Raw genomic sequence first — 25,122 nt, forward strand, 5'->3', positions numbered from 1 at the left:
AGTGAGAGTCTAGTGGGCAGGCTCTTGAGATTCCTTGCTGGCACCACTGTCCATCTGTCCAAGAGCACTGAGCAGAAGGCATCACATTTGCAGTGAGGTCACAGGGCATCAAAGGGAAAAGCATCAGAAGGCAGAGTGGAGGCAGACCAAAGAAAACCGTAGTTTTCTACAAGTCCTGAACGCTTCAAGGCATCTGGCAGTCAATATGGGTTAGTTACATTATGTTTGCTCTGTTTTCTGCATGAGAACTACACATGCAGCTTCTTAGAACCCAGTGCAGCAACTGAGACATAGGAGACCATGGAAAAATCTGCTCAGAAAATAAACTGGCCTCTTTTTATTTTACATGTACATACATATATACGCACACTGAAAAAATAAAATGCCTAGCTAAGGAGCCACACGCAAGATTAATTAGGGCAAATGGCAAGTTAAACATTCGAGGGAAAGAGGGCAGTAAAATATCAGCTTGTTTATTGCCTTAATCTTCTAAAAAGACCAAAATAGATTATTTTTTGTTTAGGATTTTACATGTCCCAGAACTGTGAAACGTCCAACAGTGAAACACTTAGGCAAAAGTGTGAAAGTAGATGTATTGCTATCTTACCAAACAACGTTTTCACAAATCTGTAAGAAAGAAAGGCCCTTTCTGCAGTACTAAAGATGAAGGCATTTTTTGAAAAAGAAACATAAGTCACCTTGCACCATGCTCCAGGCAACTGAAAATAAGGTTGCTAGAGGGAATCACAGGAAACAAGTGCTGTCTACACCATCTTCTAAGGTGAGAGTGCCAGGGAGGCTGGAAGTGGAACAGTCACTCTCTCGAACTTGCTGATGCTGAAAAGGGAAATTTTCTGTTTGCACCAGTCGCTTACCAAGAGAGGGGAAATATTTTTTTCCTAGTTTGTGATTTCTGTCCTTTAACCACACCCAATAGAAAGCCAAAACCCAGGAATTTAGGCGAATCCAGAGAAATCTGCTGTAGTTCCTAAGTCACAGCAATGGTGTTGTGCAAATTCTGCCCAGACAGCTTCAGAGCCACCATAATACATGCTTCTTAGCTCAAAGAGTTACTGCCAAGGACTACCACAGATTTCTTCAGGCAGATTTCTCCTGCTCCTCCAGATACATGATTTATTTCAGAACTAACAAAATGGCTGATTTCACTTAAATTTGGACAACTGCCAAGGTTTGCCTGGAACTTGATAGAGTCAGAAAGATACAGAGTGAGAGCCAACCAACTGAATGGAGGCATGAAGTAATGTTAGATTTGCAGGAACTATACCCAGGACTAATTTTACAGAGAAAAGCACTCACAGGTTGCATTCATTTTCACCCCGTAGTAAACACCTAATTTAACTTTGTCCCTATTGCCCCATATTTACTCCTATAATTCAATGAGAGTGCTGCATTTCTCTGTTTTACAGGGAGCAGATTAATTGTACCAGCGCAAATCTCACCCATGAAGCCAGCATTGCTGGTTTGCCCAGCAGTGAGCAAAGCAGTGCTTCCAGAAAGGGCAGCAGAAAACTCATTCAGAGACTCAGCAGACATTTAACCTGGCACTTCTCTCCCCCAGTGTCATTGAGGGTGCCCTGGAACTGAGGATACTCCTCTTGTGCATAAACACCGGTACTCATAGCTTAGGACTTGCAAGAAATTCTTAAGGACTTACAAGAATTTTTAATGAGGATTTTTTTTTCCTTAATAGGCTAGGATTAGGAAACTCTTCTGCTACTGATAACGTTAAATTCCCTTCCCCTACCAAAGTCATCCAGGACTGTCTACCCCTTTTCTGTTATACCCAAAAAGCAGATAATTTCTCCCTGCTATGCAGAGTTCCCTCCCAAGTCTGCAAGAACAATGCACAAAACAGCAGTATGAAATTCCTGCTCTTTAGGGGCTCTGAAGCCACTGGTGGATTCCATTGCCAGCAAAGGCAGCTGCCCATTGCTACCCACCCTACCTCCTCAGCCAGATCCCAGACTTCAGCACCCACGTTGGTGGGTGCTGCTGCTGCTGCCATCAATTTAAGTGGCTCTCAGACTAACGGCATTTTTAGCATCAACTTTCTACCCATATTTTTTGCTAAGGAAAAGCTGTAGACTCAGGTTCTTCCATGATGTGACAGTCTCATCACCATCTGGCAGAAGGGGCTGCAATGGGTAATTGCTGCTACTGACTTCTAATTTTTTTTTCTATTTTACCTATGCAATTTGAAATAAGACTCCTAAATCCTCAAATGTTCTTCTTGTAACCCTTTTAGTTTTCATATCCATTTTTATAGCCATTATCTTTTTTTCACCAACTCATTAACACTCACTTGATTTTAAAAGCCCTACTGAATTTGTACTTTGGAACTTCTAAAATATATTTGTCCAGAATCTCCTTCCAAACAGCCTTGATAAACACTGATATATGAAAAATCATCAAACTTAACAAGTAGTAATTATGCTCTTCTGGGAGGCTGTTCCATTCAAACACACTGATCCCATGAGCAAGAGATGTGTGCAGTCAGGGCTGGCTCACAAACATTTTGAGATTAAAAACTAAAACTCCTCATAGTCCAAGTGATTTCTATTCTCAATAAAACTGGGGTTAAAGGCAGAAAAATGTCATCCTGTCTTGTAAAGCAGCTTAGCACATTTACTAAATGCCTCTGGGAGAAGCATCCCTTTTTCACCAGAGTTTTATGTGACCAATTCAGCTGTAACAGTTCTGGCTACTTTACTATCGACAATTTGACAAGTGGACTCAAACGAGAAATGTTTTGTGATTTCCTTTCACAAACCTAGATGGGGGAAACATTAAATAGAAATTGAAAACAGAGTTCCATTGGCATTTTTCTTTTGGACCTATTTTCCCAGGGAATTTAACTTTATTTTTAGAGGAATGTTCCAATAGACCGCAGGAAAGATAACACTTGCTTCATTTCCCTTCCCTCCAGCCTTAAACATTCAGGATTTATACAGTTATTTTTATTCTTTTAAGATCCTGCAGCCTTGCCTGCTTATAAAGTGTTAGAGGTAGACAGATAATTGTACTATTTCACTAGTAAACAGGGAGCTGAACATGAAACTGAGCTCAGAATTGGAAACCCTGTCAAAGTGTTGGTGAATCATTGTATGAAATAAATTGTTCACTTTCTGTTCAGTCCATTAGCTACAAGGATGGAAAGAACTGCTCTCACAACGCATAATGCTGCAATTTCCTATATTCACTTAGCACTTCCCCTTTCCTTTCTGCAAATCAGAGGCATTACATTTGAGGTTTAATTCGCTGCCTCTAACCATGTTTTCATTCCTAACTTTGACAGACCAAACTATCACTCAGTGAAAATGCACCAGCTTTTACACAGCATTCATAAGTACAGTGCTCTTCCTCCTCACTGGAAATAAGGTAATGGCAAGAAAACAGAGAATTAAATAGAGGTTGCTATGCCTGTCCGGCTGCAAACAGACCGTTTTTTGTTTCTCCTGAGCTTTTTTAGAGATGGTGTAACAAAACTGAATCTACACGAACCCCTCATCATCTATATGCCAGATTTTGTGCTGATATTGTGATGAGAAAATCAATACTTGCCTATAGGTACCACACAGTTGCCCATGTCCTTTCTTTTTAAGTCTGTGGGTGCCACTGGCTTTTTTAATAGTCCCAAGTGTTAGGCTTCCCATGCAATTGCTTATTTAAAGCAATTCTGCCTTTGAAATGGAGCAAGGGAGATTGTATTGGCACCACTGAGCTCACCCAGCCCTTCGGATCCACTGTGTGCTACTACCGGCCTTAGAGAAGAGAAGGGACAGACGAGAATGATCCCCTACAGAACACCTGCCCCAGGACTGCAGTGGGAGGAAGGCATGGATGGATAGCACTGGTTGGCCTTTATTTTGTCTTTTTTTTTTTAAAGCAGGTATGAGATCATTTGAAAAGGAGAGCTATGGAATAAAATTCTTGGCACTTCCTAACCTCTCTCTACTACCTTCCCTGTACATATGACAGCATGTGTTAAATGATCCCTCTGCAGAGACACCCACAGACAAAGCCTGAGGAGTTACTCTGTACAAACAAGTCACAGAAGACAAACAGTGGCCTTCTGAGGCCTCAGGAGCAGTTCAGAGCAGGAACTCTTCTCTGGGATTCAGACAGCTTCATAACTTCTGCCCCTGCCAATTAGCACAGGCCAAGTCTTCCCTTGAATGCACGAACTGTGCTGACCAGCACTGGGAAAGAGCAGCGAATGAGATCTCAGAAAACAGCAGACCGTGTTGCCTCCTCACCTTCTGCACACTGCATTTTTATTCTGGAGATGACATTTTCTTTTTAAAAATGTCTGCAAATGAAGTAAGGCTTTACATGCTTGACTTACAGCTCTAGCTCCCATTCCAGCAGACATGGATCTGTCTCAGAAAACAGTGGCTGGATTGAAATCTGCAGGTAAAATGCAGCCTTTCAGTCCAGCAACTACGAAATCTATTTTGAGCTAATTCCAATTGAACTGACTGGCACTGCCACTAAAACCTCTCTTGGAACATCTGCTGGATTTGCAGCAGTTGAGATTTTGACTCCCTGGTTCCCATTTGATGAGAGACACTTGCTTTTTCATAACTCCACCTTCAAGTGATTTAGCAGGGGTAATCATTAAAAGGGTACTCAACCAAATAGATCCTCCTGAGAAATTCTGCTAGAGTGGCAAATCCACTGTGTGTATAACCTTAAACTCATTTACCATCAAGTGACCTTATTCAGATCTCTGAAGTTTGCAATTCACTGCAAGGAGGGTGATGAGGGAGGGTAGCACTAAGTGTACCATCAATTGTAAAGCTCTGGGAAATGGCAGAATCATATCTTCAGCATTACTCTAATGTAAAGTAGCAAGATGGGTAGTGAGTTTGGTGACAACTAGAAAAGCTCAAGGCAGAAAATACTAAGAGCATCAACAATTCCATAGTTAACATATCTCTTTATAATCCTTATCAAAAATAAAATAATGCCATATTTTAAAAGGTTTTCTAGGAAATAAAAGTAATTTTATTTGAGTCATGCTGGTCTCAAATCACCCACATTTTCTACTGTGGGAGAACAGGGCTGTTTGGCTCTAGAGTGCTTTATTGCTGCTCTGTTATCAGGATTGTATTCACACAGGAGCTCACACAGAAGCCAGTGATGTAGGCGTATTTGGGTTGTGTTTCAAGTCATGTGCCAGTTTAACATGGACTGAAATCTACCTCCTGCTGCTTCACAAACTCAGCTCTTTACCTCCAAAGATGGACTGTGGCAATGGCACCTTCTTCTCCATTTTTTCTGAAGATTTGAGATTTCTGACTACATTTGAAAAAATGTCCACAGAATATCCATCACCCACTTGCATCTTAAAGTATGGGACTATATTACCCATTTCACACTTATTCCACCCTCTGGGCCAAATTCCAAGTAGATGCCAGCACGCATTTTCAGTCTTACCTTAGTATCTCTGCTGTTAGCAAGGAAATATGCATTCTTACTCTAAGGTGTTGGAGGGCCTTTTTAAACTAAATATAGTCGTTTTGAATAGACATTAGTGAATTCTGATTATTTTGTGCCTACTTACCTTTTCTCAAGAACCACATATAAAATACAACGACAGAGGTTTCATACTGCACTTCAATTGAGGAGAACATCATTTAACCTTCAAGCTCATTTAAGGAAATTACCAATAAGAATGCCAAAGATATCTCTACAGCCTTTGGTATGACAACTGGAGGTACTAATTTCTAATAACTTATTTCCCAAGATATATATATTTTAATAGCCAGTAAGTTCTAGTATAACCAGAACTTTTCTCTTAAGAGTCCTGTCTCAAACACGCTTTGAAGCCCATAAGAGGAATCTGTCATTGTTGCCCAACTCTTCACTGAGAAGGCAAGAATTCATCCCTGAAACATCTCCAGAGCTGCAGTGACTGATACCCCAGAGCATAACCTTTATATAAATATAGCAGAAGTACTCCCTTCACAAATGATTTGGAAATATGATCATGGGTCCTACTGGGAAAGAAAGGAAGCTGTCATATTTCTAAAAAGACACAAACTGTTCTGATAAAACAAGAAGAAAAGTTTCCAGCTTGGGAAAGCTGATTTCCTGAGTAGAAGAGCATTGCACTGATCCTTACCTAGCTCTTAATGTGACACTATGCTGGACAGCAGGAGCAGTCCCCAAGTTCCCTGGGAAGCTACAGCAGGGGCCTAAACCAAAGTTCCCTTCTGGAGTGCACCAGTGGGTTTCTTTTCCTTGGAAATCAGGGGAGTTAGGGAGAACAGGATGCTCTGTGCCCAGATTTCACCAAGACACAAGGCTGATGTATGGCTGGAGCACTGAAGTTCAGCAGTTTGGAAGAGCTCCAAGTTCTCTAGAATGTTCAAGGGAGCACAGTCTTCCTGACAACTAAAATGGAGGCACAGATAGAATGAAATACAAATTTCTATTTTGCTTATAAAGTTGAGCAGCTTTAAACCTTGTTTGTAAAAACTACAAATGCTGGTTGCTCACTCTTGGTCTTCTGCCTCTGGGCAACTGTAACTAGCAGGTGAGTCACACAGAGAGCTCTCCCACATGGCTGATGAACTTGAAATAGAGCACCACAGTCAGCATATGGGGCTACACTCTGACCGTGGATCCTATTCATTCCCTAAGGAAAGACAGAAAGATGAAGAACCACTCTTTAGGGTTGGTCAAAGACTGAAGGAGGAGGCAGAAGTGCAGTTAACATATAAATGCTCCACAGTGGTGGCTGTTAACCATTACTGCTCTTATGAGCTGTCTGAAGCCTTTTGCAGGCTGGGACTTCAAGCGGCTGTGTGGCCTCTCCTTTGGTCTCAAGATAGGACTGGCTGTGCCAGTCTCTCTCCTGAGAGAAAGCAGCCTAAACTGTTCTCTTGAAAAATTATGGAGGCTCTGCAGCCTCCCCAGGCAATCTGCCCCCCACATTTCACTGTTACATAACTTAATGCTCCTTCCCTGCAATTTAAGTCCATTAGTTCTTGAAGCTGGAGAACAGCTTGTCCCTTCCATTTTGCAGCTATTTCTACGTGTTTGAAAAAGGCTATCGCGTCTCCCCTCAGTCTCCTCTACTCCAAACTATGCAATCACAGCCTCCCAGTTCATCGCACAGAAGCCAAGCTGCTGCTGGCTGGTGATAGCTTTCAGTAACTGCTGACTGGACTGGATTTGTACCAGCAGCCTGTAGGTGAAAGCCTTCAGCATCTTTAGCTCTCTGAGCCAGGCTGCCCTTTCAAAGACAAGAAACTTTTTTCCGTAATCCATTACAGCATATCAGTAAATACATTAATTTTTTTACATTAAAGATTAGTAAATTTCTGGAATTTTCTCCATCACATTAGGATATCCTAACAAGAGAAAAGGAAAAGACACCTTATTTCACAGAAGTGCATTTTAGGGCCAAACTTAAAACAGGATTCCCAACAGGTCTTGAAAAGTGGAGAGGGAAAATGCAATATATTATGTTAACACCTTCCTCATTCCTCCTCCTCTACCAAGCAAATTAAATGAAATGCATGGACCATGTCTAGGTTTGCAAATGAAACTTGGTATTTGTATTTGCTGCCATGTCTCAGAGTGTTGTTTTTCATTTTAGGCTTTGCATGGTAGTAAACACTGCAATGCTTTACATTCATTAAGCTCGGGCCCATTTACTCTGTGCAGGCAAAGCAAGTGCATATATCTCAGATCCATAAAGCATCAGTTCAGAATTACACAGGAAATAAATGAGACTAAGCCACAAGTTCAATTTCCAGAGTCCAGCTCACTAAAGCTAAACAAGCACCATATATAAATATGGCCTATTCCAAATAAAACGTTAGTGTAATTTGATAACTGTCAATAATTCCCTCATTATGCCTAAATGAGCTTGTCATCCAAGGAGATTGCTGCATGGCTGATCTTAATTTGCTAATAAAAACCACAGAGAAGAATTTCAGCTAAGCTGAAACTATGCGATTCATAAAAGTGCAACAGTGCACTTTTTAAAGCATTCCTTCCCAGTCCTGGCTCCTGACTGGCTGAAGCCCAAGCCAGTCTGCTTTGCAGCCTGTAAGACGGCAGCTTTGCTGTGTAAGAACAATGAGTGATTGTCTCTCTAAATCACTATTATTCCTTAGCCCATTACAGTTAATTTATTTTTAATCATGTTGTATAATAGAAATAAAATCATTGGATTAAGCATATATCTAGCAGCGGGAGCCCATTATCCTTTGACAATGTTCTGTGTCATTGACATTATATCTTCACTGTAGACAGTTTCCTTGCCATCATTAGTCCTAGAATGACTATTGGATTTCAAGGGTTTCTCCCTAATCCATAATGAGATTTACTTGCCAACAGCACAAAACAAAACAAAGATATGCTTCTATTGTTTTACTGCTATGGAATTCTTATTTTAAGCCATTCAGAAAAGTCAAGTACAAATCCAGATATTATAAGTATTTAAAGTTTTCCTGCATAATTCTGATTCAAGGGAAAGCCTTGGTAACTTTGCAAGCTTTGAATCTTAGTTGCTTATTGTGGCTTTATTTTACTTAAGCAAGCATCACTACCTTGCCAGTTCTTGAACCGAGTAAGAGCTACTGTTTCTTGCACAATGATTTTTTTAGACTGGTTAAAGCAAATCTCAGTACAGTCCATTTTTTTTTCCAGAAAGGGCTACAAGAGGTTCATCAGATTCCATGGAAAGAAAGAGGGAGAAACTTTCCTGCTAAGGTTGCCAGTGATTTCTCTGTGGTAAGTGCTAGCTAACAGTCAGCACTAATGTTGGGAGGTTAAAAACTCCTCTGGCATACTGATCCCCATGGGATAACTCAAGAGCTCTTCATTTGTACCAACGGCAGTCACAGTTGAATCTAAAACTAGATTTTTCCACAACCTATTAACAGCAGCATTAGAATGCAGCAGGGACTATCCACAGAAAAAAAGCCTTTTCTGTTATCTCACAGTTATCTTTGAGGAGGTGGCAGATATCCCTGTGAAAATTATCCTTATAAATTTCCTCTTATTTAAGGATATGCTGGTACTATCAAGTGGTGCCTTTTTTATGCTGAAATTGTTAGCAATACTTAAGAGTCTCTGCACGACTCTTTCAGCTGGGAGAGCAGCTTCAATAGATACCTATTTTCCATATATGTAGACAAGCTGTGACACTTTCACCCTTATTGACATGATCTGCATAAGCCATGTGGTTTCCATTAAGAAGGGTCCACACAATATAGTCAACTCTCCATTATCTTTGCTAATAGGAGAATAGAATAACCCAGATAAAGGAAAGACATGCATAATTATTACTTCCAGATAAGACCCAGCTCAAATATTTCAGCACTGTGCTCCCCAGACAGAGCTTGTACTTCTGTCAGAGCTTGCCAGCTTAGAGTTTATTAAGTCAGGCATTACCTGCATCCATCTGATACAAGCAAGGCAGCTTGGGTGTTTCTGTGATTTAATCACTCCACAAATATTCTAGTAAGTGAAAATCATCTGAGCTATAATTAAGCAACAATTTCTATATTCAGCCTTTTATATGTTCTGATACTGGTACAGTGTAGACCCAGTGAAGCATGGCCAAGTCAAGGTTGAATGTGGAATAATGAGGAAAGGCAAACTATGCCTGAAACACAAGAAGAGTAAGTTCAAGATACAAGGGAATGCAGAAGACACAGAAGGATGTAGAAGGACTTTGGATTCATGTGTAACAATGAAATTAAAACAAGGGCTTCCTCTCTTATTTCCAGATAGCACTCTCAGAGGAAGCACTTTCAGGACTGTCATAGGTAACACATGTGAACTACAACTACCTTTCTACATGAACTGTCAGAGGTTTCTTTTTCTTTACTGTGTTGCAATTGCTCAGCCACATTGGACATTTGTCAGTTGTGGGTTCTCATAATGTACAATCTCCACAGACCTTTTAGTACCAATACATATCCTTCCTCATCTCTGATATCTACTGTACATAAATTGTATTGTTCAGAGGCTCTAAGTTCTGTACCAGATATATGGACAACACAGTGTCTTTACCACTAGAGAAAGAAATACTGTTTTCTTACAAAGAAAAATAAAATGTTGCAAACAATTTTTTCTGGATTCTTATGGTAGGGAAGGGATAATGAAGAAATAAACTCAGACCTAATGAAATCAGCAACACTATTTCTTAAACATCAAAGTGAGTCATTTTATGGAAACCAAACTGTTGCCAGGAAAGTTTTTTAATGGTACACTTGTACATGACATTGCACTGAAGAATTGACGATTATATTCTGCCACATTCCATGTTTTGTTTACAAATTAGCACTGCCTTGGTTTGTCTGCACATTACAGTTAGAGAAAGCTACACAATGATGCAAGCCACAGGCCAAGATGTAACGGGAAAACTGACGGCTCTGATAAATTAACCATCTTATGTGATGTAACTGGCTACAGAAAGAGCAACTGATGGCAAATCACAGTGCCAAACATATCAGATCCCTAAATATTTGTTCATTTTACTTAAAGCATCACATACAGTGTTTAGATCACTGCGGAGGTCCTGGACAACATTTTCTATACTCCTGGTATCCTTCAGAATCTCAATGCTTTGCGTATATGGATTGAAATACACAGAGAAGGGACGATTGATTGATTTGGCAAAGTCCCTGAAAGGAAAAAAAGAAAATTAACTTCCTTTTTTTTTCCCCCCCAACCCCTTAAGAAGAGAAAATTAGATTTTTGAGTCAGGGAAAATAATTTACCTCATCTTTTCTTTGGCCTCTTCAAAACTCTCTGAAACAAAGTAAACTTCCTGGAAAGTAGTAATAAGGCATTCTTGCAAACAAGTTGTCTTTGGATCAAATGTCTTCACATTGGCCTTGTCAGAGAGAGCATGCTGCAAAACACACCACAGGGTCTGTTAAACTGGATTCTGTGTATCTAAACTGGATATTGCTGTGTATCTACATCAGCTGTCCATATATACAGCTTTTATATTGCTGTCCTGTATGTTTCCCACTAATTGGCAGCCCGTCTTGTTTTACATACAGTGTTTTTTCAGTTTGAACAGAATTTGTTATTTAAAAAGCTCTTACTATGAGAGATGTTCTTTCCCCATAATAATAAAATAATAAAGAGGATGTTAGAAATGCATCAGCCATGAACACATACGGACATAAATGTTTAGATGGAAAAAGGAAAATCATCAAATAACCATTCTTGAAAAATTATCTGTACAATTACAAATATGTATGTCCCCAAAATCTCATTTAACTGGCAGAATTCATCTTCGTCTTGGTGGGTAAATTGGGTCTGACTAAACCATTCATGTCATCTGTACTTTACATTTTCAGGTCAAAATCATATACTATTTTCCTGACAGTGAAAGTGAACCTACATATCTGAAAACCCATTAAATAATGGCAATGTATTGCCAGACAATGAAATGCATCATTCTTTTCCTGCACAAGCTAAGCAATAATGCTTCATATAGTACTGCAAAGAAAAAAAATAACAAAACAGATGTAAATAAACACAGAAGAGACATTGGGCAGATACGGCAAATGCTGCTACACAGAGCAGAGGTTTCTGATTAGCCTTTCTCTTTATATAACTTACACAAGTCACTAGAAAAGAGAGGCTCAGAACTGAAAATCAGGTACTGAAACATTTTCCAGAACAATGTTTTCTAGCTCCCCTTTCAACTTGAATACTGTGTTGGCTTTTGGATCTACCTTATCTTCTAGAGCACACATACTTGCATTTTCAGTGCTCTGTTACAGAAGTATAAGGTAAGGAAGCAGAGCATATTTAGGTCACCTTTCAACCTTCCTTAGTCCCCTGATATCTATACAGAGTGAAGATGTGAATGAAAAGCATAAAGAAACTACAGGGAGGAAGCAGATCCCTGAGGTCCAAAGGTGCCTCTGATTTCTTTACTTTCTATCGGCATGGACATTCTTTATAGTGGAGTAAAGTATTAACCTTAAGGTATTCACCACAACTTTTATCTTTGCTCTTGCTTATGCTCATTCCTAAATCCCTGTGAAAGGCTCTGAAAATATCCTACTAGCTCTCAACCTGAAGTCTCCAAATAAAAGGACAGAAAACTGGAACAAGAGTCTCTTCCTCCCACCTTCTCTCTCTCCAAAAATAAATACATGAAAAATTAATGTATGGAATCTTAAAATGTCAGGGAATTCTAACTAACTTTCTTTAGTACATGTATCTTTTCCTTCTCACAAAGTTTGCTGTTTCTAGCCAGCCATCAGTTAAACAGGTTTGAAAGCAAATACAAAAAATGGTCTCTCAACCATCATTCTCTTCTAAATGGACTGTAGGAACAGGCTCACCTTATTAGGCCCCTGCCTATATTCCTGTTGTCACTTTCTCTTTGCAGAACCGTGGTGTGGTTGAATGCTTATAAATTAAGGCATTTACCTCCTTCTATCAAAATGAATTTGCCTTTTTTCACTTGGAATTATAAAGATTCCCTGGGAGGGTAACCGTAGATAAAAATCTCCTTTTAAGGTGCCTTTGTACTTCCAGGTGAGACTTGATGCCTCGAATATCTAAAGCACAAAGTTTCAAAACTCTGAGTGGACTGAGTGAGGTTGATTCCTTGCAGGGAATCAAGATTATGATACAGGTCACAATTTCGTAGGAACTGACTACTTTTGGCTCACAGATTCTTTCCTGTACTGTGAAAGGTTCAACAGAAAAGGGGAGTGCTGTTAACTTCTTACTAATGGCCTCTGATGGGCCAGGCCTAGTCCTTGGGACTGAAATTATCAGCATCAAGAAGGGATCTAGCCTGTGACTCCTACATTATGAACAACTGCTTTATTCACTGAGCCCTAATTTTATAAAAAGAGAAAGTTTTAAGAGAAGGAAAGACTGAGTCTATCACAGGGGACATCCTCTGAGAAAGCCTTTCTAGTTATTCTCCTCAGATTATCCATAGGAAATGACTCATTCTTTCTGGATCCCAGTTTAGTTACACATGAACAGAGCTGCTGCTTCACAAAGCATCTCTGCAGGGAGTGGAACATGAAGACAGCAGCACATGTGCACCCTGGAAACCAAGGGTAAAGTATTCAGACATGCCTTCAAAATTACGTGACAACAGGTGAGTTATACTTAGGATTGCAGTTTGGAAACAAAAGGTGTAAGTTCTGGTGAATTCCCACCCAAGACACCTGTCTCCCCTCCAGGATAATTTCTTTTGGCTCTTAGATCAAGTAGAAATTGTCATGGCTACCAAAGCAATGTTTTCATCTTTTCAAGTCTGGATGGTGTTTTCATATTCCACAGCCTGGTATCTGTAACATCTGCTGTTGAGTTAATATGCTGATGCCAGCAATGACAGAGTTCAGCAACTGAATGAGCCTGTAGACAAACCTTCAGAGAGACCATAAACTATCCAGTATGAACTAGAATGGTCAAGACACTGACTCAAAGGTGACCAGAGCATTTATCAGAAACTTTACAGTGCTGTAAAATGCTGGTCCTTGGGATCCTCAACATTATGAAGTACATAATCAAAAAAAAAAAAAAAAAAAAAAAAAAAAAAAAAAAAAAAAAAATTGTCTGGTGGGTGCAAAAGCTTTCAGCTTCAGGCCCGTATTTTTTAAATGCATGGTATTCACTTATGGTTTGGATGGGCCTTCAGTTCTTTAGTGAACTCAAATGAGTAAGTATCCAATATGTATTTCCCATAAGAAACCTCTATGTTATCCACCTCCAATGAGATTTTAAGGCTAACATTCATATGGAAAACAGCTTTTGGTGAAATAGGGCATCTTACCATCTTGTGGATCTGTGATAACTGTGATAACTGTGATAACTGTCTAATGGCCCATTCATACTGACTGTACTGGTAATGCTAATAAAACTATTGGTGAGTCTTCTTCAGTTCAATAAATAAGAATTTGGAGTGAAACTTTGACATTAATCATCACTGATTCTCAGGACAAGCAGCAGTATCAAACAGCTTAAGAATTAGACAATCATTTGTACTGAAAATAACTATAACAATAAAGAAATGCCTCCACTCCCTGCCAGATGAAAGGTTAAAAGAGTGATTGAGTGTTGCTTCGCGTATCTGTCTCTCAGGTCAGCTCAGCGTCAGCTGGGCCACCCTGCTAGCCGTGATACGCCCAACAGTACCTTTGCGTGGGTCTTTGGCTCCGCAGCACCTTTGCCTTAGCTGTCTCGGCCGTGGTTTGAAAGAGGGGACACTCCAGGCTCAGGGAGAAAGGTTTTATTCGGGTAACTCAGGGGCAGCCCCTGGTTCCAGGCCTGTGCCTCTGGGGAGTGACCCCTGGCCTCAGTTACAGGGGGTTTTTGTTCCCCCAAAATCTCAGGGGTGGATACAAGTTACCAGACCAATGAAACAAGGCCAGGTGGGTAAGGTCAAAATGCAATACACAACATTAACAAATCAGGTGAATTTGGGATGTGGTCCTGTGAGACCCACCAATCCCTGTCAGACACCTCTCCTGAAGGTTCTGGGGCCTGGGGGATGGTGGACATGTGGGGGAGAAATACAATGGGATGGGGGAAAATACAATAGGATGATCGAAACCCAGGGCAGAGGATTAGAGTTGTCTTGGCAACTCTTATCAACCTCTGATAAGCACAATCCAAGACAGGAACTTTACCAGGCTAGGGTTAAAGTCCAAATCACATCAAACCTACAACTAAGAAACTTATGATACCATTCCAGCACCCCCACAATTGAGGTACCTAACCACAGGTCTCTAAGGCCTAGGCTGTCTGATGCATTGTACAGAGAATGGAAGATACAGGATCTAAAGAAGACTTTAACATATTTTTGCAGTGGCAGCTGGTCAGAAATACTAAGGCATGTCAGATGGCACCAAGCATTTGAACTGCACAACTGTGAATCACTTCCTAAGTGACCACTATCACTGACACATGAAAAAAGAGTTTGGTCTTGTAATTCCTCCTTTGAGTATAAAAATAGATTGCAATGATACAACTCAGAGCTTTTCAGTTTTGAGAAAGAAAATAAATTAAACAAAACCCAAAAAGTAAAACCTTCAGCCAGCAAGGGGAAAACCTGAGATGAGTTATAAATACTGCACTGTCTGAGAAGTACAGGAGGGCAGAATAGGAGCACAGGTGAGAAGTTTTGTGTGCGCTAGTACTGATTTTATCGCCTAGTTTTCCCAGGGGGAGAACACAGAGTCTTGTAAAAAGGCTCTTAAATGTTTTCCTGCTTATCTACAAAATAAGTTGCGAATCTGACAATGTCCTGATATTACCAGAAGATTTTGTTCAACAGTGTAATTTTATATATTGTCTAGAAAAATACAGAAAATCTCTCTATTTAAAGATTCTTAAAATGAGCATCTGGGATCCAGGAGTTGTTTTCTTTATTCTCTTCAGAAAACAGAGCCAAAAATTGGATTTGAATCTTTTTGGTTATAAAGTCTAATGCTGGCAATTCTTAAATTATCATTAAAACAAAAGAATACCATTGGATACTTATTTGACTTTAAAAATTTATAGAGAGAGATTTTACAGCTACCTCACTGTTCAATATAGATATATAAATAGCATACAACAGGGATGTGTGACTTGATCTACAGCCAACTGAAGTTAATAGGACACTCCTTTAATGAAAGAGTTCAAGAGAGCATCACACAAATTAAATGGATTAAAGTTTCCAAAGACATTTGAACTGCTTTTTAGAAACAGTTTTAATAATTGAAATGTACATTATTTCCGCCTTATCTCTAAGCCTCAAATACATACTGTGAAATAGTGTTAGCTAGAGTTAACCTGACTATATTAGGCAGAACATTTTATAACTACTTACTGTATTATTCGTTTCCCCCCAGGCTTCATTTTTAATCTTCTCCTTCTCCTTATTTTGTTGTGCTTTTAATTTATTTTTTTTACTTGATGCTTTCATAGCATGCACATAAGGAGATGCATTTTTCATTATCTGAAATTTTAGGTCTAAATACTAAGGGGGGAAAAAGATTTCAAGGGAATCCTATATTGATGGGCTGGTGCACACATTTCTCTGGCTTTTACAGCTATTTGTTACTAGAGCTGTTGACCAGATTTGTGAAGTGGAGCAGTGTAATACAGAAACAGGGAAGACTGAACAAGCCATTCACTTCTCCAAACAGCCCAAATAGTGCTTGCCATTTCTACCCTGCAAATAAACTCATGTATTTCTAGAAATTTATACAAATTATACATAAAATTGGCCACCATTTCATTTCCTGTGCATACCACTGCATTGAAAAGAGAGCTGATAGGGATAGAAGTTGGAGAAAGGCTTTTCTTCTTGCTCACAGAAGCATATTAATAAAAAATGCCTGTGCAGTCTCAAGGGCACCCTCAGTAATTTTAAAGAGAACACCAATTTGGGCAGAAGCATTGTTCTGAAGGAGAACAGGAAATCTCTGCAGAGGGATCTGGACATGATGGATTGATGGACTGAGGCCAGTTGCTGAGGTTCAACAAGGCCAAGTTCCAGGTTCTGCACTTGGCTGCCATCAACCCCAAGCAGCGCTGCAGGCTCGGGAAAGAATGGCTGGAAAGTGGCACATCAGAAAAGGGCCTGAGGGTGTCGGTCAACAGCAGCTGACCATGAGCCAGCAGTGTGCCCAAGTGGCCAAGAGGAAAATGGCATCCTGGCCTGTATCCGCAATAGTGTGGCCAGCAGGACCAGGGCAGGTCCTTCAGCATTGGTGAGGCCACACCTCAAGTCCTTGTCTAGTTTCGAGTCTCTCACTAGAAGAAAGACATTGAGGTTCTGGAGGGTGTCCAGAGAAGGGCAGTGGAGCTGGGGAAAGGTCCAGAGCACAAATGAGGAGCAGCTGAGGGAACTGGGTTTGTTTAGCTGGGAGAAAAGGGAACTCAGGGAAGACCTTTTCACTCTCTACAGTTACCTACAAGGAGATTGTACTCAGACGGGAGTTGGTCTCTTCTCCCAACTGACAGGAGAAGTGGAAATGGCTTCAAGTTGTGCCAGGTAAGCTTTAGACTAGATATTAGGAAAAAATTTCTTCACTGAAATGGCTGCCAAATATTGGAGTAGGCTGCACAGGAAAGTGGTTGAGTTACCATCCCTTGGAGGTATTGAAATGATGTGTGATATGGCACTTGAGGACATAGTGGCATATTTGGCAGTGTTGGGTTAACAGTTGGATTGGATCATCATAGAGAACTTTTCCAACCTAAACTATTCTATGACTCTAAAGTCAAGGTAACAAAACTCAACATTTCAAGATCTGCCTTCCTAGTGACAGGTATACGTAAGTATTTGAACTTCTATGGGCCACAGCCATAGCCATCTAAAGTATGTCAGAAATTATTTCTGAAAGGATGTCTTCACTCTGACACCTGTTGCACACATGAGGGGGACATGTCATGGCCATGCAATCTGAGTCTCCTCTTCATCCCCACTCACCACTGAAATAGACAGTGGTATTCTCATCATTTTCAGAGCAATTGCTAAAGATATGATGCTAATAAGGATTTCAGTTACAATCAGGATCTCAACAACAGTATTAGCATGACTTTCCTTCAGGTCAGGGAAGAAATTTGCCCTCTCAGTAGGTGCTAGGAGGGAGATTGCTTTCCCAAGAAACAGTAGAGAGTGACAACGGCTTGATGCAGAGCTGTGCACCAAGGACATGGGTGCCCAGACATCCTCCTTCCAAAGCACCTCCCTGGTAATACCTTGCTGACAAGAAGCACATTCATGACAGGATTGTGGTCTAGAAATGGCTTCTCCCATGGTTGTTTTATCAAAAGACTAAGTCATTTTTTGCCATTTTTTCCTTAACTTTTACCTTCTTTTCTACCCTGGAGCACACTTCCACAGATTTTTTGAATAGTTTTCACTTTATCAGTTGCTTCATGGAGACTATGTCTACTTGTGATATGGTGCTGTTCTGTCCCCACAGCACACAAGTGTTTAGTTTCTCAGTAGCTGAAATTTCTAACTTGAGTTTGGTATAAGCAAGACCTGGTGAAATTTAGTATCTTATGATACACAAGAGGTCAAATTAGATGATCTAGTAGTCCCTTCTGGCATCATATCTAGAAAATATATATGTAGTGTAATAGAAAAGTATATAATATTATTGACTTATGACAAAATTATGATGATATATATATGACCATAACACTGTAGCAGATCAATATAGTCCATTTATGTGCAGATTATTTAGCTTTAAGTGTTTCTTTTCTAAAGGATTATTCTTTGCATTTTTACTCTGAGTTTACTGCTGAGCAAAGAACACAGATCTGGGGTCACAGATGTGTGGTACCAAATATGCAGACTTGACAAGAATAATCCATTTGTTTATGACATTGATGGTAGAAGATTTATTATGTTCTTGACTATCCATTTCCTCTTTTTTATGAGCTTAGATGTTGTAAATGATATGGTAGGTATTTTCAGGGTCATCACCTAGCAACCTTAACTGTTAGTTTAAATAAAAGGCCTGATTCTTTACAGAATCCTGCAGAGTTTGGGGCTTAACACTGAATGTTGCTGAGCCAAAGGAAAACAAGTGGGACATCTCAATCTCTTTTGTTTTAACCATCTTTGCACTGTGAGTATAAAATATTGCCAGACAGATACAGAATGCTTCTGTGGCTGAAGTATGCACAGAACTGAGAGCAACTCTGATACAATCAAAGAAAAAGCACTGGAGAAAGTAAATTTCTTCAACATTTTTCTACTACTGGAAGAATAGCAGTTTTATTAATGAGCTTCACCACAAATATTCACAGTTACAGGTAAAACAAACAGCAAAAAGGAACTGAGATACTTCTATTAAACTGCCAGCCCAGGAGGGTGGGAAGAGGTTTAAACACAAACAAACAACAGATATAAAGCAAAATAGTTTTCAATACTCTTCTGTATATGCTTTCTAAATGCAAATGTTTACCTGCAAAGCCACCAAGTGTTCATTTGGGTCTCTGAAGATAGTACTCCTCCCTCTCTTTACCCTTCCCTCTCGTCTTGCTAACAGAGAGATGTATTATGTCCCAAAAAACTGCAGCTGTGACAAAATACCTTTGCCTGTTCCCCATGTTTTCTAGGCATTAAAAGGATACATATATTATCCACTTCAACTACTCACACCATACAAGGTTAAACACTTTCACCCTTAAAAGAATAGGGCTCTATGTATTGTCATACAGGCAAGTTCAATGTGAGTTTATATGCATTCCTTAATTTTAAATATGGTTAACCTACTGAGTCAGGACCTTAATGAATGTTGTTCTTTTCATATCAATAATGAATCCACTCAAGTACACTGGATTACTTAGAACAGAATCATGTCTGATTTCTAACACTTTTTTGTGGGTGTTAAAAATACGTGCTCCTCATCTAAACAAAGATTTTAGAGCCCAAGGCACTCTTACCTGTTAGAACCCTTGAGCCTCCTTTGACAAGAAATGAAAATTCAAACAGAAATCAGTTTTTTAGTTTATAGTTGCTTTGGTACTTTGGGCCTTACAAGTCCATTTCATGCTTCAAGGGCCAGCTGATATTTCAAACAAAGCTTTTAGGTCAATACTGTATTTTAAATACAAGCTTTTTATCTTGAGAATTTTAACTGTTATTTGACAGTCAATATATTTATATCCAGCTGTAATTTTGTTAAGATTAAAAGTTTACTATGCTTTAAGGGTACATACCTTTAACTCTCCAATAGAAGACAGAAGTCCTGCCCCATAAGCACGCAGTTGTCCTTCTTGCTTGCAAAGGCCAAATTCAATCGTAAAGAAATAGCACTGTAAAATATACAGATATTCAGATACAAATAGTAGAGTTGGAAACAGGCACTTCAGAAATAACAATCAGTGCCATATTCACTTGCCTGTCCCACTTCTTTGGAATTACCTACTTTGAATACAATCTCAGATAAAGTATATTATTGCTGCTGAGTAATTTAAATGTCATGTTCAGTAGTAAGGAAGCTTTGCACAAAAATTTGGGATTTTGTTTTTTGTCTGGGTACCCAAGTAGTTCACAGGAATGGCCAGTTAGGAACATACAAGAAAGATCATTTTTAGGTATTAAAGGTGCTGATAGTAACCTACAGAGATTTTTGAGACGTTCAAAATTAAATGAGATGCCTTATATAAAGGCAAAAAAATAAAATCCTGCAAGGTAGCTGGTTTGACTGTCTAGGAAGATCTGAAGACCTCTAAGCTGTAGTTCAGAGCACTCAGTTTTAAGCTCAAGTAGATAAATCACTTTAAAGTCTGCAACATACTTAAGAGCTGTCTTGAATTAAAATGAATTTACTTATGTGTATGTGCTTAAGAGCCTTCTTGAGTTGAGGTTTTAGTCTTCACTAGATTTTACTCTGTCATAAATAAAGAGTGAATATGTCACTTGGCTTCTTAAATTGCAGAAAAAAATATAGATATTCAGTCAAATGAATTCACTTGACCAATGAATTCACTTAAACAATAATCATTGTTTTTTAGGTCTATATTCAATCAGGTAATGTATCTGACCTGTAAAACTGGTGTGAAAAGAGATGTGTTAAATCAACATAACAGTATTGTATCTAATTTTGCTGTACCCCTCTAACAAAGTAAAATGTTAGGAAAATCATAAGAAGCCCTGACAGCCCACTGCCAGTATATGCAAAAGATCAGTCACTTCTGCTCCTATAGTACTGAGTTTTACTTTGGTTTTGTTATGACACATCACATGCTTTTTGATGTTAGATCAAACAGCTGACATTAAGTAGTAACTATTTCTACATATGAAAGTTTTAGGAAGTTGAGTTCTAAGCTATATAAAAATATTGCACATATACATACAGATATCCCTATATATGTTTGTATTTATTACATTATCTGACAGTTTCAGGTTTTGTGCAAAGGGGCATAACTCCATTGAACCTAGAAGATTTACATGTCTTTACAGGGGATATGAATATAGGATAAGAAAGTACCCAATATTTTGCACTCAATTTTAATTTTTTAAGTAACTTCAGAATACATCCTAATACAATGTTTTGGGGGTTTTTTCCATTCACTTCCTCCTTAACTCCTACCTCGTCCAGACTGGGTATCATGTTAAATGTAGAAGACCAGAAATTAACACCTCTTTTAAGTTCAACAAATTTTTAGAAATTCAGATATTAATTACTTAGCCTCACTGAAGTTTTTGCAGAGCTAGTGATTCATACAGCATAGCACAACGCAGACGGGTTTAATAAAAAAAAAATAAAAACACCATGAGCCTTGTGTCCGATATAAACCTGCTTGGTCATCTGAGAGAAGGACCAGTGGCAGAGACTTCAAATGTCTCAACTCAGATTCAGTCACAGCAGTCAAATGCATGGATATCCACAAAGGGAGGTGAAAGCACAAAATCATCGGACAAAACAAAACAAAGAAACAAACCCAAAAAAAATCAAGTTTCCAACTCTGGCTTTGCTATTGTCTCAGGTAAATCAAGCTGGCATAAAATTTTTCAGTACAGGCATGACAACTGGTTTCTAAAGATGTTGTCTCAGGGACAAAAAGCCAGGTACACAAAATGACAAAGGTATCACAGAAGTAATGAGTGGATCTGAGAGACCTACCACAAAGAGTACAAACTTCACTTCCCTGCCTAAATATTTTGCCAGAAGAGTTATCAGTAGGCCACAGTCCTGGTTGTATACATGCTGACACTGTTAGATAACTACTCAGCTTTACACTCAAATCCTACTAACATCTTCGAATTTGTCCCCCTCTCCCTCAAGGTAGGTTCCTTGAAGGAATTTATCAGGTAGTAGTTCTTATACTGTGAACATTAACATTCTGACAGACATGCAGCAGGATTTGACTCCTGATAAAACACAGTGATCATGCTAATTTTCATTCTTAAAACCAACAGCAGCTAAAAAGGAGTCTTTGTATGTTTTAATCTATAAGGAGCAGCACTTTGTCCCCATATGTTGACCTTTCTTAAGCTGAGGAAGACCAAACCAATGTCATGCTGCTCCCAGGAGAAAGTCAAATGCCCACTTAGCAATCTACAGGGCCAGCAGAGGAAAGGAGGAGAAGAGTTCTCCACTCCTCTGAGGATGTGCACCCCAAGGGGCTGGAAAGTGCAGAAGGCAGAGAGCTAACATGGGCACTGGAGAGAGCAATCCCTGCTGTCCAGGGTTAAAGTATCCTGCCCACATGACAGGTAGGACTTGATTCCACTTCCTCCTTCATGGAGAGACAGCACATAAAGAGGGAACTTCTTTTACATTAGTTCAAAAATGATTGTAATTGTTACTGTTATAAAAGGGAGTCATAAGCTAATGCTTGCTGGTGAAAGCCAATCTTTAGTATTTGTAAGACTTGTACTCTCAGTATAACTAACTAAAATAAAACACATAAATGGTAGTATGTCTGCCTACTACTAACTTGTGGGATCAAACTACAGCATTAAGAAAAGCCTTTCAAATTAAAAGCTGACTTATAGATTTGCCATATGCAACAACTACATTTTTGTAATTAGGAGTGCCCTGCTTAGCCAAGAAAGTGCAAAGCTCACCCAATGCTGCCATCTTCAGATCATCAGTCAGCAGCACACGGCTCCCCCCACCCGCCTGCTCAGACACGCAAAGGTGGCTCAGTGCACTGGAGTTTGCAGGCTTAGGTGAGTTGTGATCCCAAGCCTACAAACATCGAGGCATACTGATAAGAAGTTTAAATATTAACCACATAGGGACCCTTTTTATAGACCAGACACATAGATATCACAGTAAATGCATCTCTTTGTATGGTAAACTACAGTTGTGATACTCTATATTACACACACGATAACTGCACTAGAGTGGGAATGACTGGACAAAGCAGTGGCTGTTGAGATGAATACATTTTTTGAAGCTTCACCTGAAGACAAAGTTTATTATTGCACTGCTGTTACATGTAGGCTGGTGAATGCAGGCACGAACAGGGGCACCTAGGCTCTCCCACTCTGATTTGAAATCTTGGACACGTCTCTGGCATACTGCCAGGGACTGTGGCCCCAGATATTTGGTTCCTCTATAAACTGCAGCAATATCTGGTTATTTGCCTTTTCATTCATTTCCTCATCTTTGGGGTGAAGTGTGTATTTGCTACAAGCTATAGATAGGCTGTTGAAGTAGGAAAGGTGGCTTTCCATGTTCTATAAATTCTGAAGTTCTCAAAGAGTCTTACAGTAAAACACTGCCCTGTTAGTCAAATCAGCAAAATGAGATGAAGAATCAAAATGCCAAATGATGGATTAGAAATAATTCTTATGCCAAGTGACATCAATCAAGACTGTGCCAGGAGCACAAGACAGTCTTCAGTATAATTTTATTCTATTTCTCTTATTTATTCAAAAAACATGAAAGATACTTTACAGTTATGCTCATGAAACATTATCTAGTGGGTTCAAAAATTATTCAACAGATGCATGGAAGAAAATCCAATTAAGGGCTATAAAACACTAATATAGCAGATTTCTTCTTTCAGAGCCCTTGAATCAAAAGTCATTGGCAAGTAAAGCAGTACATCAGGAAAATAGCACTGTATGGCATTCGTCATACACTGTCCTGCAGATGTCTGCAATTGTCTGTGTCAAAGATACTGGGGTAGCTTGTCTGGCCAAGTGTATGTGTGATTTTAGGAGTCAGATCAGTTGCCCTGTTATTGATAGGAAAGATATAGAGAACATCAAGTGTTGGCAAACTCCAAACCTGGTCTCCAGGATAAATACAGTGTTTCTTCTTTGCATTCAGATACTGCCCTGCTTTATAAACTGGACTACCATAAGAAAAAGAAAGAATCAGTGACAGCTATGACAGCTAACAGAAAAAATCACTATTTGAGGTTGCTTAGATATTTTCAAAGGCAGGAAAAAAAGGTCTGATAGGCTCAATTCTCCTCACCTGTCTGGTTTCTAAGCCTTTGAAAATCCCTTCTCACACCACATCACTTTGCATTTGAGAATCTCCCTCCTGGGACCTGTGCAAAGAGCTTGTGCATGGTGTTGAGTCCTAGTGTCACAGAGTCAGTAGTAGAAAATCTGACTTGTTCATAAAAAGGCCTTTCAAGCCATCCCACTTTGCTTAATTTTCTTATGGTATAGCTGGAGTCCAATACTTATGTTCACTCAGCAATTTTCAGCACGATGAATAGCATGAGATTTTATCTGTTGTCTGAAAGCACTTTATGAAAATGTTGTCAGGATGAACCCTGAGAACATCAAGCATGTCAAGAGCTGATTCACTTGTGCTCCCTGCCACAAGGGGGGGAAGAATGAGAGACTGTAATTGCATGACTGCAATCCTGGTGCACGAGCAGAAGACTCACCACTACATAAACTGCCAATGTCATAGGCCTACATAGCCCAAGCTGATGTGTAGCACAATCACTTTGTATGTATAGAAAATTAGTTGCTATGAAGACAATATAACTATTAATATATGTAAGTAGTTGAAAGACCAGTGCCAAATAAATGTGCTTAAGAAAATATATTTACCTTGTAAAATAAAGGATATTTGAACGGACCACTCAAATCAAATGCATGTGATATGTTCACACTATGCAAAGATTAATCCCTTTTTCTTTAGGAGTCCTTTGGTATTTTAGCTCAAAAAATATTCACCTAGAGATTAAATCTCTCATATAGTTGTAATTCTCTCGTAAATAAATAATTATATGCCACAGAAAGACTTTTAAATATCCCATTGTTAGAAATTAATCCTGAGAATAAATTAAATAAAAGTGTTTTCATTCCCCCTGTAAAAGGTACTCAAATTGCAAGCAACTCTCAAGTCAGAAATATGTGTGACTCTCCTTTGTGCTTTCCTTCTTCATTCAGAGCTGGCAAATAAATTTTTGAATAGTTGCTTATTTTTCAATCTCAAAAACATGAATAGTCACAAAAAAAAACTCCAAACCCCAGCTGGCATTTCACATTTGACTGAATTATTCAAAATTCACAGTCTGTTGAGTAGTATCAGGAATGCTCTACTACAAGAAACAGATAGATGTAACTACAGGTAACCCAGGCAACTAGCCAACACAGCCCAGTGTTGGAATCCAGACCTCAAGCAATACCAGTATTTGACAGCT

At 39.3% G+C, this 25,122-nt stretch overlaps 1 protein-coding gene across 1 annotated transcript in view; it reads right to left on the reverse strand.

Moving 5' to 3' along the window:
- Nucleotides 1–10,452: 10,452 nt before the first annotated feature.
- Nucleotides 10,453–25,122, reverse strand: part of TPH2 (tryptophan hydroxylase 2) — a 50,213-nt gene continuing 35,543 nt past the window's right edge. The window contains exons 9-11 of the mRNA XM_083858724.1: nt 19,711–19,806; nt 10,770–10,903; nt 10,453–10,673 (exon numbers count right to left, since the gene is read on the reverse strand). Of these exons, the coding sequence (XP_083714850.1) occupies nt 10,499–10,673; nt 10,770–10,903; nt 19,711–19,806 (405 nt within the window). The 3' untranslated portion in view covers nt 10,453–10,498. The remainder of the gene's footprint in view (nt 10,674–10,769; nt 10,904–19,710; nt 19,807–25,122) is intronic.

This window comes from Zosterops lateralis (genome assembly GCF_965231275.1).
Source record: "Zosterops lateralis genome assembly, chromosome: 4".
In the NCBI taxonomy this organism is placed as follows: Eukaryota; Metazoa; Chordata; class Aves; order Passeriformes; family Zosteropidae; genus Zosterops; species Zosterops lateralis.